Source organism: Aquarana catesbeiana, linkage group LG03, assembly GCF_042186555.1.
Source record: "Aquarana catesbeiana isolate 2022-GZ linkage group LG03, ASM4218655v1, whole genome shotgun sequence".
NCBI lineage: Eukaryota > Metazoa > Chordata > Amphibia > Anura > Ranidae > Aquarana > Aquarana catesbeiana.
Genome location: NC_133326.1, coordinates 171,175,534 through 171,191,537, shown reverse-complemented (window position 1 = coordinate 171,191,537; position 16,004 = coordinate 171,175,534). Strand labels below are relative to the sequence as shown.

At 42.8% G+C, this 16,004-nt stretch overlaps 1 protein-coding gene across 1 annotated transcript in view; it reads right to left on the bottom strand.

The window, feature by feature from the left end:
* SUV39H2 (SUV39H2 histone lysine methyltransferase) overlaps nucleotides 1-16,004 on the bottom strand; it is a 32,549-nt gene that overhangs the window by 15,248 nt on the left and 1,297 nt on the right. The window contains exons 2-3 of the mRNA XM_073619530.1: nucleotides 11,857-12,002; nucleotides 412-1,083 (exon numbers count right to left, since the gene is read on the bottom strand). Of these exons, the coding sequence (XP_073475631.1) occupies nucleotides 412-1,083; nucleotides 11,857-12,002 (818 nt within the window). The remainder of the gene's footprint in view (nucleotides 1-411; nucleotides 1,084-11,856; nucleotides 12,003-16,004) is intronic.

Sequence of the window (16,004 nt, the reverse complement as noted above, 5' to 3'; positions counted from 1 at the left end):
AAATTGCGATTCTCATTTTGGCCAGAATCATGCAGCTCTACCTGAAACCAGTCAAACCATTTATTCTGCCTTCATGGTGGACTCTTGCATCAGATTAGGGGTGATCAATTACTCTCCAGAAATAACATTTAATACCATGCTTCTCACACTAAAGCTTTCTAGTAGGCTAGGTTTATATTTTTACAGTGATATATGTTACATTATATTTTGCACAGGAGCCCTGTGCATCTTTTGGTCTGTTTCAGGTCCGAATTCAGCCAAAAATTTGGGCTGAAATCGGACCTGAAAACGGTGAATGCGGACACACCAGACTCCTGCTGTGAGCCGCTGCGTGCTCATAGGTGAACACAGCCTAATGAAATATATACCAAAGTTAGTTATATTTACAGAAACAATGACATATTTACATACCTCACCAACATATTCCATAACAAAGCTGTGCTTTTTGATTTTCTGGAGCGTTTTAACCCCCCAGCCACGTCCATCATCTGTCCTAAAGATGCACAAAGAGTAAGGGGGTCCTTTCTGCACCACTCGGTTTGGACAATCTGGACCACATTTACATCTAGAGTTGCATTCATAAATAGGGCGTCCAGGTTGAATCCTAATTTGTTGCTGCTCGTTGTAAGCAAAGACAACCCCTGCCTCTATAGGGCAACATGTACCCGTAAAGCAGTCTGTGCATTCACAGCCAACAATGGCTTCACCCAAGGTGATAACTCCAGGAGTGGTCTTGTAATCATTAATATAAAAGAAGTCTCTGGGAGTTCCTTCAAGGTCTACATTGTTTTCTACATACAGCATTCCATTATGAGATTTTTTCCTGTTCAGTTCCTCCTCCCAACGCTTGAGTGCAATTCGTTGTTTAGCTTTCTTCACTAAAAAGTCAGCAGCAGAGTGGCCCACAGATTTAATGTGGATTTTTAGCTTACTTAATTTACCAGCATTAAGCTTGGATAAATATAAGTAAAAGTCATTGTAAAATTGCTCTAAAAGTGCTGGGCACTTAAGGTTTTCTGCGGGCTCCCATGTATTAGTTGACTCTGGCCATCCTTTCCACTTCACAAGAAAGTATTCTGAACCCTTAAAATAAATACACAAAAAAGAGATGTTAAAATTTCATAGGAAGCATTTAGTAGAAAAAAATTGAACATACATATGCAGTTTCTATGTTGATGCAGGTTTATTTTTTTTACTCCAAAAAAATATTAAAAGTTAAGGGGTTGTAAAGTCTAGAGGTTTTTCACCTTAATGCAGTCTATGCATTAGGATGAAAGACCTTCTGTGCTGCAGCTGCACCCCCCCCCCCTTACCTGAACCCGTTCTTTCCAGCGACGAGCATGAGCCCAATGGCTCCAGTCGCTGTCCCTGTCCACATTGGATAGATTGATAGCAGTCTCGTCTCCCCCTGTACTTTATTGATAATTGGTAAATCGGTAAACAGAGAGTGTCAGAGGTATTGATGTATAGGATATACTGCTGCCTACAGAAGAATTGAACACCGGCAACAAAAAAACCCACACACAACATGGTAAAACTGGAGGCTATTTGCAGCTCAAAAAGCTGTTTGCAGGACCAAAGATTTCACCAACAGAGGCCTCAACAGTGACCTTGTAAAGCGTGAATAGAAGACCAAATGACAACCTTTGCAGGTCTGAGAAACTGATGCCTGGAGCAGAAAGGCCCAACAGGCGCTTACTGTTTTAATGCAGTGCACCTTTATGGGAAAAGGTGAAGCTAATAGGCTTGAATAAGCTGCCTAAGCCACCTAGAAATGGTATAAGAAGAAGAGGTAGGAAGTCGCTTACAGGGATCCTCAGAGATGATGAAAAAAATATCAGGCGTTTGAAAGATGCCATAACCAAAAATCAAAACAGCTTGCACCACATCCAAATAATGGAGGGAATTATCCTTGGGATGTGCCAGAGCAGGAGAAGGTTAAAGAAGTACAAGGTCCTGTTTACGAAGAAAGAAAGAAAATTCAAGTTCGACTTACCGGTAACTTGCTTTTCAGGAGTCTTTCAGGACAGCACCTGGGAGAGTGGCTCCTCCCACTTGCCAACAGGAAACACACCTCCACCAAACTTTAAAAGGAGGCTCCTTCCCACATGTTGGTAGTAGTAGTGAATCTCCGACCCACGCTGGAACACATAAATCAGAATATGGTTAGTCACAGCATAAAATCAAACAATAAGGGCGGGTTGTTGCTGTCCTGAAAGACTCCTGGAAAACAAGTTACCGGTAAGTCTAACTTGAATTTTCCCTAAATGTCTTTCAGGACAGCACCTGAGGAGGATAAAACGAACCTTACCAACTAGGGAGGGACCACAGTCTGCAGGACCTGTCTGCCAAAAGCCTGACCATTTGCTGACAGAAGATCCAGTCTGTAATTACGGACAAACGTTAGGTAACTTGACCACGTAGCCGCCTTACTTGCAGGACCACTGATAGATCCCATTTGGGAAAATGCTTAGCTGGAGCTGTTCTAGATCTAGTAAGTGCCTTAAAAAAAAAAAAAAAAAAATCTTGTGACCAATGGCTCAGAAGAGACTGGTCTCTCCAGAAAAACTCCCAATGCGGCCACTTGCACCTTAACTGTGCTGACTGCAAGGCCCTTGTCTGCTCCATCTTGTAGGAATTCCAATACTGAAACCAAATTTTCTACAGCTCTATTTGTCGAACACCAGGAATTGTAGACCTTCCAATATTTAGCGTAAATATTTCTAGTTACCGTCTTTCTACTGGAAAGTAAAGTGGTTACTAAGGGTTCTGACAGACCTTTGTCCCTTAACAACTGCTCTTCAGATACCAGGCGGTGAGGCTTAGTCTGGCCACATCCGAGTGATGCATCGGACCCTGCAGAAGTAAATCTGACCAATGCAAAAACTTCTGGATTCAAGCTCCATTCTGCCTCCTGAATCCATCTCCTGCTCAGAAAATCTGCCCCTACATTTAGTGTGCCCTTGAGGTGGACTGCAGATAAGGACAACAAATGATTTTCCGCCCACTCTAGGATCTCGCAACTGAAGAGTTTTGCTTCTAATGCCTCCCTGCTTGTTCAGGTAGGCTATGGTAGTGGCGTTGTCTGATAGAATCTGCACATGGAACCCTTGGAGGATTGGAGAGAAGGCATCCAATGCTAAGGCGACTGCCCTTAGTTCCCTCCAATTTGAGGACCTTTTTGCCTCGGACCGGGGCCAATTCTCCCTGTGCCAAGTTCTGATCCAAGTAGGCCCCACACGCTGGCATTCGCCGTCACCACTTTTCCTATTGAGAATGGCCATAGTAGGCCTTTTGACAGAATTGCTTGATTTCTCCACCACCAAAGCAATTGCTTTACTCTTTACCTTTACGTCCAGAGATTCCATCCTGTGGTTCCATACCTTTAGGAGGAAAATCTGGAGAGGTCTGAAATGTAGCCTTGCCCATTGAATGACTGGCATAGTTGAGGTTAAAGTTCCTAGGGCTGACATAACCCTTCTGACTGACATCTCCTGATTCGTCTGAAGCATAACTATGATATTTTGGACTTTGATTTTTTTCTCTTCTGTAAGAAAAATTCTTTGCTCCACTGAGCTTATTTGGTACCCCAGAAATTGTACTTGCTGAGCCGGATTGAAGTTTGATTTTTGAACATTCACAATCCAACCCAAGGCTATCAAAATGACTATGGGCCTTGCCCAGGTCTTTTAACAATTTCTCTGGAAGGGGCAAAGAAGAGCAGGTCATCCAGGTACAGAATTACTACGACCCCTTGAAGGCAGAGAGGTGCGAGGGTTTCTGCCATCACCTTAGTAAATATTCTCAGGGCAGAAGAAAGGACGAAGGGCAGGGCCTTAAATTGCAGGTGCAGCACCTCGTTCCCCATGTTTAATCGCCATCCTTAGGAATCTTTGAGACGGAGGGGCTATAGGGATGTGTAGATAGGCATCTTGTAGGTCGATCGATGTCATGAAAAACACTCCTTGGTCAATAGGTTTCTGACCGTGAAGATAGAATCCATACGAAACCTCTTGTATAGGACTTGTTTAGTGGTTTTAAGCTGAGGATTAATCGAAACGTCGGGATGTTTTTTTTGTTTGTTTTTTTTATAATCAGAAATATATGGGTATAGAATCCCTGATAACATTCCCCCAGTGGTACCTAAGTCACAACCCCTTGTTGCATCAGATCCTTTAACAGGTTTCTTCATAGCTAGGGCCTTTGTTGCATCTCTTGGTAGGTTTGTTACAAAGTACCTTTCTGGAGGGTGATCCGAAAATTCTATTTTGTAACCTTGAGACAGCATGCTCAGAATATGGACATTTTGAAGCCTTCCTCCCGCTTGCAACAGGCTGTCATTGCGTTTTGCTGGTTGATGCAGGAGGATGGAAAAGGACATTTCCTTTGCCCCTCTGCCCTGACCAATTTTTCATTTTCTCTTGAGGTTTGTTACTTTGTACCTGAGCCCTTTGAGAACAAAAAAAAAAAAAATAAAAATATATGTTTGACTGAAACTTTTCTTCTTCTTGACAAGAAAGGACTTTTTATCTGCAGTTCTGTCAAGAATTGAATCCAAATCAAGGCCGAACAATAAGTCCCCTAAAAATGGGACCCCCACAAAGCTTGTTTTTGGATGCCGCATCTCTTGGCTAGGTCTTTAACCACAGCACCCTTCTGACTGAGTTAGTTAGGGCTGCGGCTTTTGCTGCAATCCTAATAGATTCTGCTGATGCATCTGAAACATAAGCTACAGCTGCTGACAAAGTCGTAAAGGAATTGAGAATTTCTTGCTTGCGAGAATCAGCTATTATATGGGCTTTAAGCTGATTCACCCAATATTCCATATTCCTAGAGACACAAGTAGTCGCCGTTGCTGGTTTGAGGTTGCCCATGATGGATTGCCAAGCCCTCTTAGGCTGTTGATCCATTTTTTTTTTTAAATCCATGGGGTCCTTTAAAATCCCCATGTCCTCAAATGCCAGATCAGTTGATCTTGAAACCTGAGAAAAGGCTGCATCAAGTTTTGGAACTTTATTCAAAAGTGCCGCTGGGTCTTCATCGAATGGGAACCTCCTTTTATGGGCCCTTGGGAAGAAAGGCTTTCTGGTTCAGCCCATTCTTAATTGTCTCAGTGATTACTGCGTGAACCGAAAAGTACGGTTTTTGGGCTCACTGAGTCCTGCGTACATCCTGTCATTCAACGATAATTCTTTTCGCTCTTCTTCCAAGCCCAAGGTAGCATAAATTGCCCTTAGTAGGCCGCCTACTTGCTTTAAAGACAATTTATATTTTGAAGGTGCATTTTCCACCTCGTTCCCCATCTCCTGCGACTCTTCCTTAGAATTTGAGGGGGAAAATCCTTCCCGGTTATGAGGACCTACTTCAGCCTCCATTGCCGGGACTAACAGTGAGCTCTGAGAGGATTGTGAGGTTGATGGCTGACTCGAGGATGGATTTGCGAGCGAAAACTGAAATGATTGAATGGTGGCATCCAGTTTCTTTTTGACTGATGCAATCAAATCGCTGCACGAGGAAGAAGTCTCTTCCTTAACTAAAAAGAGTCAATGCATGCCTGACAGTGTCTTTTTCCAGCCTTCAGGTAATTTTGCTTTGCATGAAGAGCATTTTCTTTTAACCCCCGGGTCAGAGCTTTTGGCCTGCCGTGACAAGGGGAAAAGAGAACAGAAAACAAAACCATCCTAGTGAGTCAGCCTGAACTCTTCCAATATGCTCACCACAGGTGCACAATGAGAAACCCAAAAGCCTCATGTGCCCAGACAGGCCCTGCCACCAGGGGGAAACCAAACTCAAATCCTACTGAAGAGAGAGAGATAAAGAGACCCCCAAAGTAAAATAGAGCAGGACACATATCTGCCCCTTACCTGGGTCTTGCTGGTGCCTGTCCCACTTGCTTGGCCCCCCCAAACCATCCTGGTACTGCAGCATGTTGCATGTGGCTAAAACGCTGGTTCCGGACTTCATTAGCGCCTCAACTATAGGCACCAGTCCTGTTCCTCCCTCCTCCCCCTGCGCTTTCCGGCGGAAATGACAGCATGCGCCTGCTCCTAGGATGCCGCCCCCACTTCCAGGTACCTCACTTTTGGCGAATGCAGTCCTCTTACTGCACATCCTAAGATGGCAATGGCGTTCAGAGAAGCAGCTGGATCTGAAAAAAATAAAATAAAATAATGATGTCCACCGCCTCCTGAAAGTAGCAACCCCTAGAGCAGTCCCGGCTCTCCCCTAGCACTGACAAGGGAGAAGGAGCCCATCCCACAGCTTCTGCCATCACCCTGTGGAAATGGGAGGAACTTGCTCTCTGAGGTATGGAAAGAAAAATGGTGGAGCAGGGAGTCTGACCTCTCAGTACAGCACCATGAGAGCTCCTGACTCCCCACTAGGTGTTCCCTGCTGGAGGAAACACAAAAAACTGGCAACATGTGGGAAGGAGCCTCCTTTTAAAGTTTTGTGAAGGTTCGTTTCCTGTTGGCAAGTGGGAGGAGCCACTCTCTGAAGTGCTATCCTGAAAGACGTTTAGGGAAAACACCTTACGCTGGATAGACACTCAACCAACAAGCTAAATTGTGAAAAAGTAAAATCCCTGCATCCTCCCCGCTGCGTTATTGCATTCTGACAACGGTGACACCAAATTTTCACATGATTTTCAAAAGATTTAAATAACAAAAGAGGGAACTGAAATTGGTAGGGTACAAAAAAGGTCAGATTTTTGGCAGAACATCCATTTTGAGTTGATCCTCCCCATCCAGGAAATGGAGTGTTTAGGCCAGGAAGTTATTTGGGTTTTGAGACTGTGGATTGTGGGGAGATAGTTAGCTAGGTATAAATCTAATTAATTTGGAGTGAGCTGGATACCCATATACTCCATTTGCTTGACAGCCCAAGTAAGTTTGAAGTGATAACATGCCATGTCATGTATGCAAGGGTAGGATTTCTTAACTTTAGGAGTGTAGGAATAATGGAATCATATAAGCAATGCTGTTAAAACCCAGCGATCATGAAGCAGGGAGGTAAATCTGTCTTTGGGACAAAAAGATCCGAACGATCTGAAGGAGCCCACAGATGTCTGCCAGGAGTTTAAGGAGGTCCAAATACCACACCTGCTTGGTCCAGTTTGGTGTAGAGCAGGAAGGTGTAGATTGAGTGAAACTGATCCCACAGAGTCACCAGAGCAAACCTTGCTATGGCTAGAGGATCCCTGGACCAAGAGGTCAGCGTCTGGCATTCCACACTGGCGACAGATCTTGAAACAGTGTTAGGTGATGAAACCATTCTCCTGTGTCCAGATGTGATCGACTAAGGAAGTCTGTCAATATTCCAAGCCTGGATTGTGCATGGCAGACAGGGTTTGCATGTGACGTTCTGTCATAGTCAGACTCTGGTTGGCTTTTAAAAGAGCTGTGAGACTTAGTCCTCATGCACACGGACGTTTTTACAGCTGCTTTTTTGAGCTTTTTTTGCAGCTTAAAAAGGCCTGTCTATGTTAGTCTATGGCTTCATGCCCACCTAGGCGTTTTTGAGCTGCAAGTGGCATAGGCGTTTTTAAGCTGTAAAAAAAAAAACCCAGGACCAGTGGGTTCTGAGAGACGTTTTTCAGCTGTAAAAACGCTCTAACGCTGAAAAACGTCATTCACCAACGTTTTTGATCCATTGAAAAAAAAAAAAAAAAAACGCTAACGCGGAAAACGCTCAAAAACGCTATTGCAAAAATGCTGAAAAAAGTTAAAAAAAAAAAAAATCACTGCAAAGATACTGGCGTTTTCATAACGTTATTTTAACAGCCTGTGTACATGAGGGCTTATAGTTCTTCCCCTATATCATAGGGCTTAATGTTTGGTCTTTAAATGGTTAAATCTCCCTCAGTTACACGAACAAAAAGATACATGTGTTGTGATAAAACTTGGTAGGCTGCCTGGATTTTTTTTTTCCAGCTGTGAGAACTCTCTGCACTTGTTAGAAAGAATCATGACATGCTGTTTTGAAGATCGGGAAGGGAAAAAGATCACCATTTCGATTCTTAACGATCGTAAAGCTCTACTGACCTGGTAATCTCCATTCAGAATATAGTGTACTTGAAGAAACCCAGAGCTTTTAAGTCCAGAATAGGGCATATGCCCCCATTTGCTCTGGAAATGAGGACAGGGGAGTAGAAACCTTAAAAAAAACAAAACAAAACAAAAAAAAAACCCCCATGCCTTTTCTGGAAAAGTTGAAAGTTGAGACAGAAGTTGTGCCAGAACAGTGTGAAGGTCTGTTAGTCTTTGCAGAGACTTTGGCAGAAAAGAACATTCTAGCTTGGTGCTCATGGATATTACGTCCTATACCTACACATCTGAGATGCTTTTAGTCCAGATGGTCATAAAGGCCAAAAGGCACCCCTCCCCCCCGCCCCAAAGCCACTGTGAGAGGTGGAGGAGTCCCCGCATTGAGAAGAGAACTTGCCAACAGGCTTTGAAGTTTTGCAAGTCCAAGGTGTGCGACAGAACGGAGTCCTGGATCTGGACTTGGAAAAACTAAAGGATCTCTTCCTAAAAGAGAGGAGGTTTTTAAGCCTTCTTAATTGGGGCAAAAGGGTACTCTTTCCAATGACATTTTGAATATAGTAGTGCAGAGGGGCACCAGAGAGACATTCTCAGTTAAAATGCATTTGGAGATAGAGCTTTTCAAAGAGTTCCAATATGCACACACAGGACACTCATAGATATCTAGATATGAGACAAACAATATCCATAACACAGTGGTGCTAGGCAGCCTGCATGAGTTCTAATTGATTCAAAACCAGTGATCCATGAGGATCGACTCAGGTGCCTTCGTCATATCCTTGGTCCATACCTCCACAGCGTTTTGACAAATGGACTTGACAACTATGGTTGGTTGCAGGGCAGACTCTGCCAAGAAGAGCAAGGACTTGGGCAAGTTTTCCTCTCACTTTTCAATGAGATCCTTAAATACTGGAATGAACAGTCAGAGCTAGCTCTCATCATTCCTACTGGGATACATATTTCCACACATGTATGGGGGGAATGGGGGTCAGCCGCACTATGTGTCTATGGACACACAGAGCTGACTCAGGAGCGAGCCCACACGTCTGCCCCCATAGCAAGCACTTGCTATGGGGGCAGGACACTGAAAAAAAAAAAAAAAAAAAAAAAAGAAGGAGCAGAGAGTGCCGGCAGGGGACCCCAGAAAGGTAGGATCAGGGCTGTTTTGTGCAAAACCATTGCATAAAGCAGGTAAGGCATAAACCCATCCAAAAAGTCCCAATTACACTCTTAATTAACCTCAGCTGAGTGTATGCAAACAGCTGCAGTTGGAGGAAGTGTAGAAATGATGCTATGATGGCAGCGATTTTAGTCATAAAATAAGACATAACTGCAGAAATTTCCTCTCTGGATAATGCAGAGGAGGGAGCCACACCAGAAGAAACTAGGGAAAAACATGTGGATTCAAGCAGGGAGCGATGATCCAGGGTGCTGGTGACAAAACAAAATGTATTTCCCCAGCAAACTTATCAGCTAGCCAGCAAATAAAAGAAATGACACTAAATCTGTTAAACATTAGGTTTTAGTTGCAAATATACTGTATGTAGAAGCTGCACTGCATCAAGACTCCTTTGTTTGAACATACTGTATAAAGCAATTGATAAGGAGAAGGTATGCATGGAGGGTGCCCGCTCCTCAAAAAGGCACAGGGACACCAAAAGCCCATCAGAGAACAATGGCTTGAGCCATCTAATGTGTCCCCATGCCATACCCAGCAACCTAACACAATGGCAACTGCCGCAATTTATATTTGGCTGACTAACTGCTTTTTGTTTGTCAGAATTCACTCCTACTGTAGAGAGCACTATAATCCATACTTCTCAGATTAGCTCTGACCTGGTGTCCCCTAATGAACGATTATTAAGAAAACCATTTTAGACATCACTGGCTCAGGCTTAAATGTATACACAAAAAACTAAATGAGAGGAGTGACAAGTATTCTTCCTGCGGTGTTCAAATGTACAGCATTCCAATGAGAGTGCAAGAAGCCAACCACCTCTGCTGTGCTTTCTTTTTAGAAAACCATGGGGTACTACATTTTTATAAAGAGAAAAATATTTTACACACATACAAAAAAAAAAAAAAAAAAAAGTATTATATATACACACACACACACAAACTTTGAAACAAAAATGAACAAAAAAATCTATTAGTGCTTGCTGCTTGGTTCTGGGAGATAAGGGACACTTTGTAAAAAAGTGATCTGGGTGGCTGTAAAATCACTTTTACTGCGTGCAGGATGTTCCTAATTGGAGTGCATTTTGTTTAAATGCCCTTTTAGATTTAATACACAGGTAAACAAATATTAAGCAACATAAAGTGCAACTACCATCTTTTAAATTTCAGGTCCTCTGTTTTCACAAAAAAAAAAAAATACACTGATCAGTCATAGCATTATGATCACTGACAGGTTAACATGAATAACATTATCTCATTACAATGGCATCAGAAAGTGAGTGAGATATATTGTGCAAGTAAACATGTTGTCCCTGAAGTTGAGTTGTGATGAAAGCAGAAAAAAAAAAATGGGCAAGTGTAATGATTTTAGCAAATCTGGACAAAAGGCAAAACTGTAATGGCTAGACTATTGGTTAAGAACAATTCCAAAACGGCAGCTCTTGTGGGATGTTCCTGGTCTGCAGTGGTCAGGACCTTAAAAAAAATAAAAAAATTGACAACTGACTCATTGATGCACGTGGGGAGTGAAGGCTGGTCTGTGTAGTGTCACTGTGATCCAATAAAATGGCTACTGTAGCTCAGATTGCTGAAAAAGTTAATGCTGGTTCCAAAAGAAAGGTGTCAGAACACACAGTGCACTGTAGTTTGTTGTGAATGGGGTTGCGTAGCTGCAGACCAGTCAGAGTCCCCATGCTAGCCTGTGTCCCTTTACATCATGTGGAAGGCTGGGTGCGTGTCGTGTGGCTTACATGTGGAAGAGATGGCACCAGGATACACTATGGGGGAAAAAAAGGCAAGCAAGCCGGGCAATTTTCTGATGGGAAACCTTGGGTCTTGCCATACATGTGGCTATCAGTTTGGAATCCATGCCCCGATGGGTTAGGGCTGTTTTGGTGGTTAATAGGGGAGCAAACTCAATATTAGATGGGTGGTCATAATGTTATGGCTGATCAGTGTACATTGTTTTGGACGTTTTAAGTATATTTTCATGAAAAAAAAAAAAAAAAAAAAAAAAAAAAAAAGGAAGAAGAGGCATATGTATGAACAATTATAAAATTGGCCACAACAAAAAGTTTAAGCTGATAACATTCACATGTAATACAAAAATAAAAAAAGGCCGCATATGCACATGTCTTCAATTTGTTGTTAAAACTGACATTATCCTTATTTTCCAAAAATAATCCATACACTTCCACTACTTAATGGCCCTGTAATCTATTTTGCATTAAATATTTTCTTACTGTGTTTTTCTGCCTCTGTGAGCTATCAAACCTCCCTTTCAACCCCTCCCTTCCGGTTATTTGGAATAAGCATTGTGTGTTGGTGGCGGATATGTGTGCTGCTTTATGCACACTACAAATCCCATAGTACATAGTCCCTAATCCATCTCGGGAGAAGGAGAGGGTGGTTACGTTCCTAAATACAGTGAGACCATGGAGAATGAATGTAGCCTTCTAACAGGAAGGTGGATTACAGCAGCACAAAATAAAGAATTTGGAGATTTGGAGTCAGATCAATAGAAGGTACTTTATTGAGTTAATACATACAGTACTTGAAAAGCTTTTATTGTTTTTAAACCTGAATTTAGTGTCACAAACAAAAAAAAAAAACCCCAAAAAAACAGAGCATAGCTTACCTTTACCATTTTACGGTCACAGAGATACTCAACTTCATAATTGTTTAGATTTTTTTTGTTTATTCCAATGCATTTACAGATCAGGGATTCTTTGCGGCATATCTCTTGAAGGGTTTCATTAGAGGCAAGACATGGCACACACCAAGCTGTGAAAGCAGAATTCACCATTAGATTTCCCCTATATAAAATCTGTCTATACCTTAATCTGAACAGAGGATCGATGCATGTATAGGTGGTCCCCTTACTTGTACTCTTCTACCTTTTGTAATGCTACAGCCTGGAATATAGATTTAAATATAAAAATTTCTTAATCGTACATCACACGACTACTTGGCTTATGCTGCCACCTTCATGTGAATGAACATTGGCCAAAGAAGGGCAGGAATCACCACCCAGGCATAGCTCTTCCCAGCTCAGCTAAGCTTCAGTTTGTAGCTTGTCTCTATGTAATAGATGTGCCTACAGATGTCTCTCTGAAGATACTTTTGTGGGCTTTAGTTCCCCCAATTCTTGGCCTAGTCTTCCTAACACTCACACAGAGGAAGGCTTCATCCACAGTGGTCACTACCGTCAGCATGCCAAGAAGGACTGTACCAAGACCCTGCATACAACAGTGGGGACAGGCTGTTTTGCTGTCAGTCGAGCTGGATCCTAAGGGCAGCAATCTCCAGGGCACCATGTATCAGGAGACATTGCTGACAGGGCGATTACAGGTCCAGACAGTGATTCTTTGGAAGCAAGTCTAGTCCCTGAAGGCCCTGTGGGGTGCCCCCCCACCATGATGGGTGAAGAGGAGGTCTTCTGGTCCTGCTACATGGACTGGTAAGTGCCACTGTACTAGGTGACAGTTTTTCCTCTAGTGCAGGGGTCTCAAAACTTTGTAAACAAGGGTCTAGTTTACTGTCCTTCAGGGGGACCTGGACTGTGGCCATTAGGGGGGGGGTGTTGGGGGATGTCAGTGGGAAAAAACTAATGCCCATCTTTGGTGTCAGCGGGAGGAATAGTGCCCCCTCATTGGGCTCCGTGGGGAAAATATGCCCCAATGTTGGTTTCAGTGGATGAAATAGTGCCCTATAGGCTGGATAAAAGCAAGCAAAGGGCAGCATCTGGCCCCCAAGTCGCAGTTTGGAGATCACTGCTTAAGCCCGGGTTCACACTACAACGGGCTGTGGATCGCACAGGAGCGCTGTGCGTCCCTGTTCCCCGTTTCAGGGACAAATCAGGGCCGATTCTATGCCTGAATTCGGCCCTGAAACGGAGCCAAAAACGCACATACACACGGTCAAACAAATCGGTGCAACACGTACGACGAGCCGAGAAAAATGAAGTTAAATAGCCAGCGCGGCTCTTCTGCTTGATTACCAGCATGCGTGGAACTTTGTGCGTCGGAATTGTGTACACACGATCGGAATTTAGGACAACGGATTTTGTTTGCGCTATAAACAAAAAAATAGCGACAATTTTGAAAAAAAAAGCAATATTTTTTACTATAATAAATATGCCCAAAAAATATATAAAAAAACATTTTTTTCCCCTCAGTCTAGGTCGATACGTATTCAACATATTTTTGGTTAAAAAAAAACAAACAAAAAAAAAAAAAACGCAATAAGCATTTATTGATTGGTTTGCGCAAAGTTATAGCGTCTACAAAATAGGGGATAGTTTTATGGCATTTTTATTAATTTCTTTTTTACTAGTAATGGCGGCGATCAGCGATTTTTATCATGACTGCGACATTATGGCGGTCAGATCGGACACTTTTGGCACTATTTTGGGACTATTCACATTTATACAGCGATCAGTACGATTAAAAACGCATTGATTACTGTGTAAATGTGACTGGCAGTGAAAGTTAACCACTAGGGGGCGCTGTAGGGGTTAAGTGTGTCCTAGGGAGTGATTCTAACTGTGGGGGGGGGGGCTATGTGTGACGCGACACTGATCAATGCTCCCGATTACAGGGAGCTGTGATCAGTGTCAGTATCACTAGGTAGAACAGGGAAATGCTTGTTTACATCAGCAATTCCCCATTCTTCCTCTCCGTAAGACAATCGCGGGTATGCCCGCGATCACACTCACGGAGCTCACGGCAGGCGCGCACGCCCGCAAGCCGCTTCTTAAAGGGCAACATACAGGTACGTTAATATGCCTCCAGTCTCCCACAAAAAAATTAAGAGTCAGCAGCTACAAATACTGTAGGGGGGTGGTTGTCTGGGTGTAGATTCCTGCCTTTTTTTTTGGCCAGTATCCATTCACCTGAAGGAGCCAGCTTAACCAATATAGTCTGAAATATGAACTCCACCATGTCCTGTGACATACTCCAAAAAAAAAAAAAAAAAAAAAAAAAAGAAAAAAGAAAAGAGGATTAAAAATGAATAAAATTAAAATGTTTATGCCACACATAAAGGAGGGGTGGATGAGAAAGAGAAGCTGGCAATAAAAAAAATTAAAGAAAAAATAAAAAAGGTAGTGCAGTGTCCTCCCCTCAACCCTGTTAAAAGGGCTTCCAGATTCTGACAAGCACCCGCCTACAGACCCCCATAACCACCAGCTAGGTGGGGCTCAGGCTTGGCTGAGAATTCATCGGTTGTTAAGGACATGGCGACCGCCCACTCTTTAGCAACCCTGTTTACTGGTTGTTAAAGTGGTTGTAAACTCTCCCCGGCAACTTTGTCTCATGTAAATCAGCATAAAAACCCCTAATGAACACTGCTTGTAGATATCTCCTTACTTGCTTAGTATTGTTGTAATCCTTTTTGTTCTTTAGAATGACTTCACTGAGCATGCCCACATCTCCCCTGATTTAAGGCACACTCTATGTACTTGTCTGTCTATTATCAGGACTTCCTACTGCACGACACTGAAATCCCACGAGACTGCACAATCACTCAGAGCTTCCTACTACACCCCATGTGACATCACATGGAGTGTATACTTGGGCATCAGACAGCATTACTGCAGCCTTATCAGCTGAAGCTGATAAGACTGACACAGGCAAACACTAGTTAATCAGCACAAGTAAATACTATGAGATAAAACAATTCAACTATGAGCAGGGAAACAGGGTTGCCATAGAAACATTGGATTGAGAAGGAGGCTTGGTTAACAGTACAGGAAGTGCTCAATGTAAGGGCGGAAATACACTCTGCTGTGGACTCAGAAAAGGAAATACTTAAGATGGTGCTGCCTAACCCCTGGAAACAAGTTTTTTAACATTTCTTTCAACAGTAAGTAATATGCGATTTGGGCTGGATTACAGTGGCTATAGATTGATAATGAAAAGCAGCATCAAAGTGGGAGAGTTTACTTCCTCTTTAAGGATGCTGGCAGCTGCCGATTCCTTAACCACTTTCCATCCCAGCCATTGTAATATGATGCCCGCAGAGTGGCTCTGCCATCCTGGGTGGGCGTCATATGACATCCTCGGCTTCCCGGCGTTGTAGGGGGGGTGCGCGCGTGCCACTCTGGAGCCGATGCACGTGTAAACACACAGATCCACGTCCTGTCAGGGGAGATGAGACTGATCGTGTGTTCCTTGTATATAGGAACACAGATCAGTCTCCTTCCCTAGTCAGTCCCATTCCCCCCAGTTAGAATCACTCCCTAGGTAACACATTTAACCCCTTGATCGCCCCTAGTGTTAACCCCTTCCCTGCCAGTGACATATACACAGTAATCCGTGCATATTTATACTTATGGCCGAAGGAGAAAAAAAAAAAATATTATAATAAAAATGCCATAAATCAATAACCTATTTTGTAGGCGCTAACTTTTGCGTGATCCAATCTATATACGCTTATTGCGCTTTTCTTACCAAAAATATGTACAATACATATTGGCTTAAACTGAGGAAAAAAATGTTTTTGGTTTTTTTTTTAAAAAATTGGGATATTTATTATAGCAAAAAGTAAAAAATAGTGTTTTTTTTTTTTTTTTTTGCAAAAATTGTCAGGCTTTTTGGTTTATAGTGCAAAAAAACAAAAACGCAGAGGTGATCAAATACCACCAAAAGAAAGCTCTATTTGTGAAGAAAATGATCAAATTTCATTTGGGTACAACGTCGCACAGCCGCGCAATTGTCATTCAAAATGTTACAGCGCTGAAAGCTGAAAATTGGCCTGGGCAGGAAGGGGGTAAAAATGCCCTGT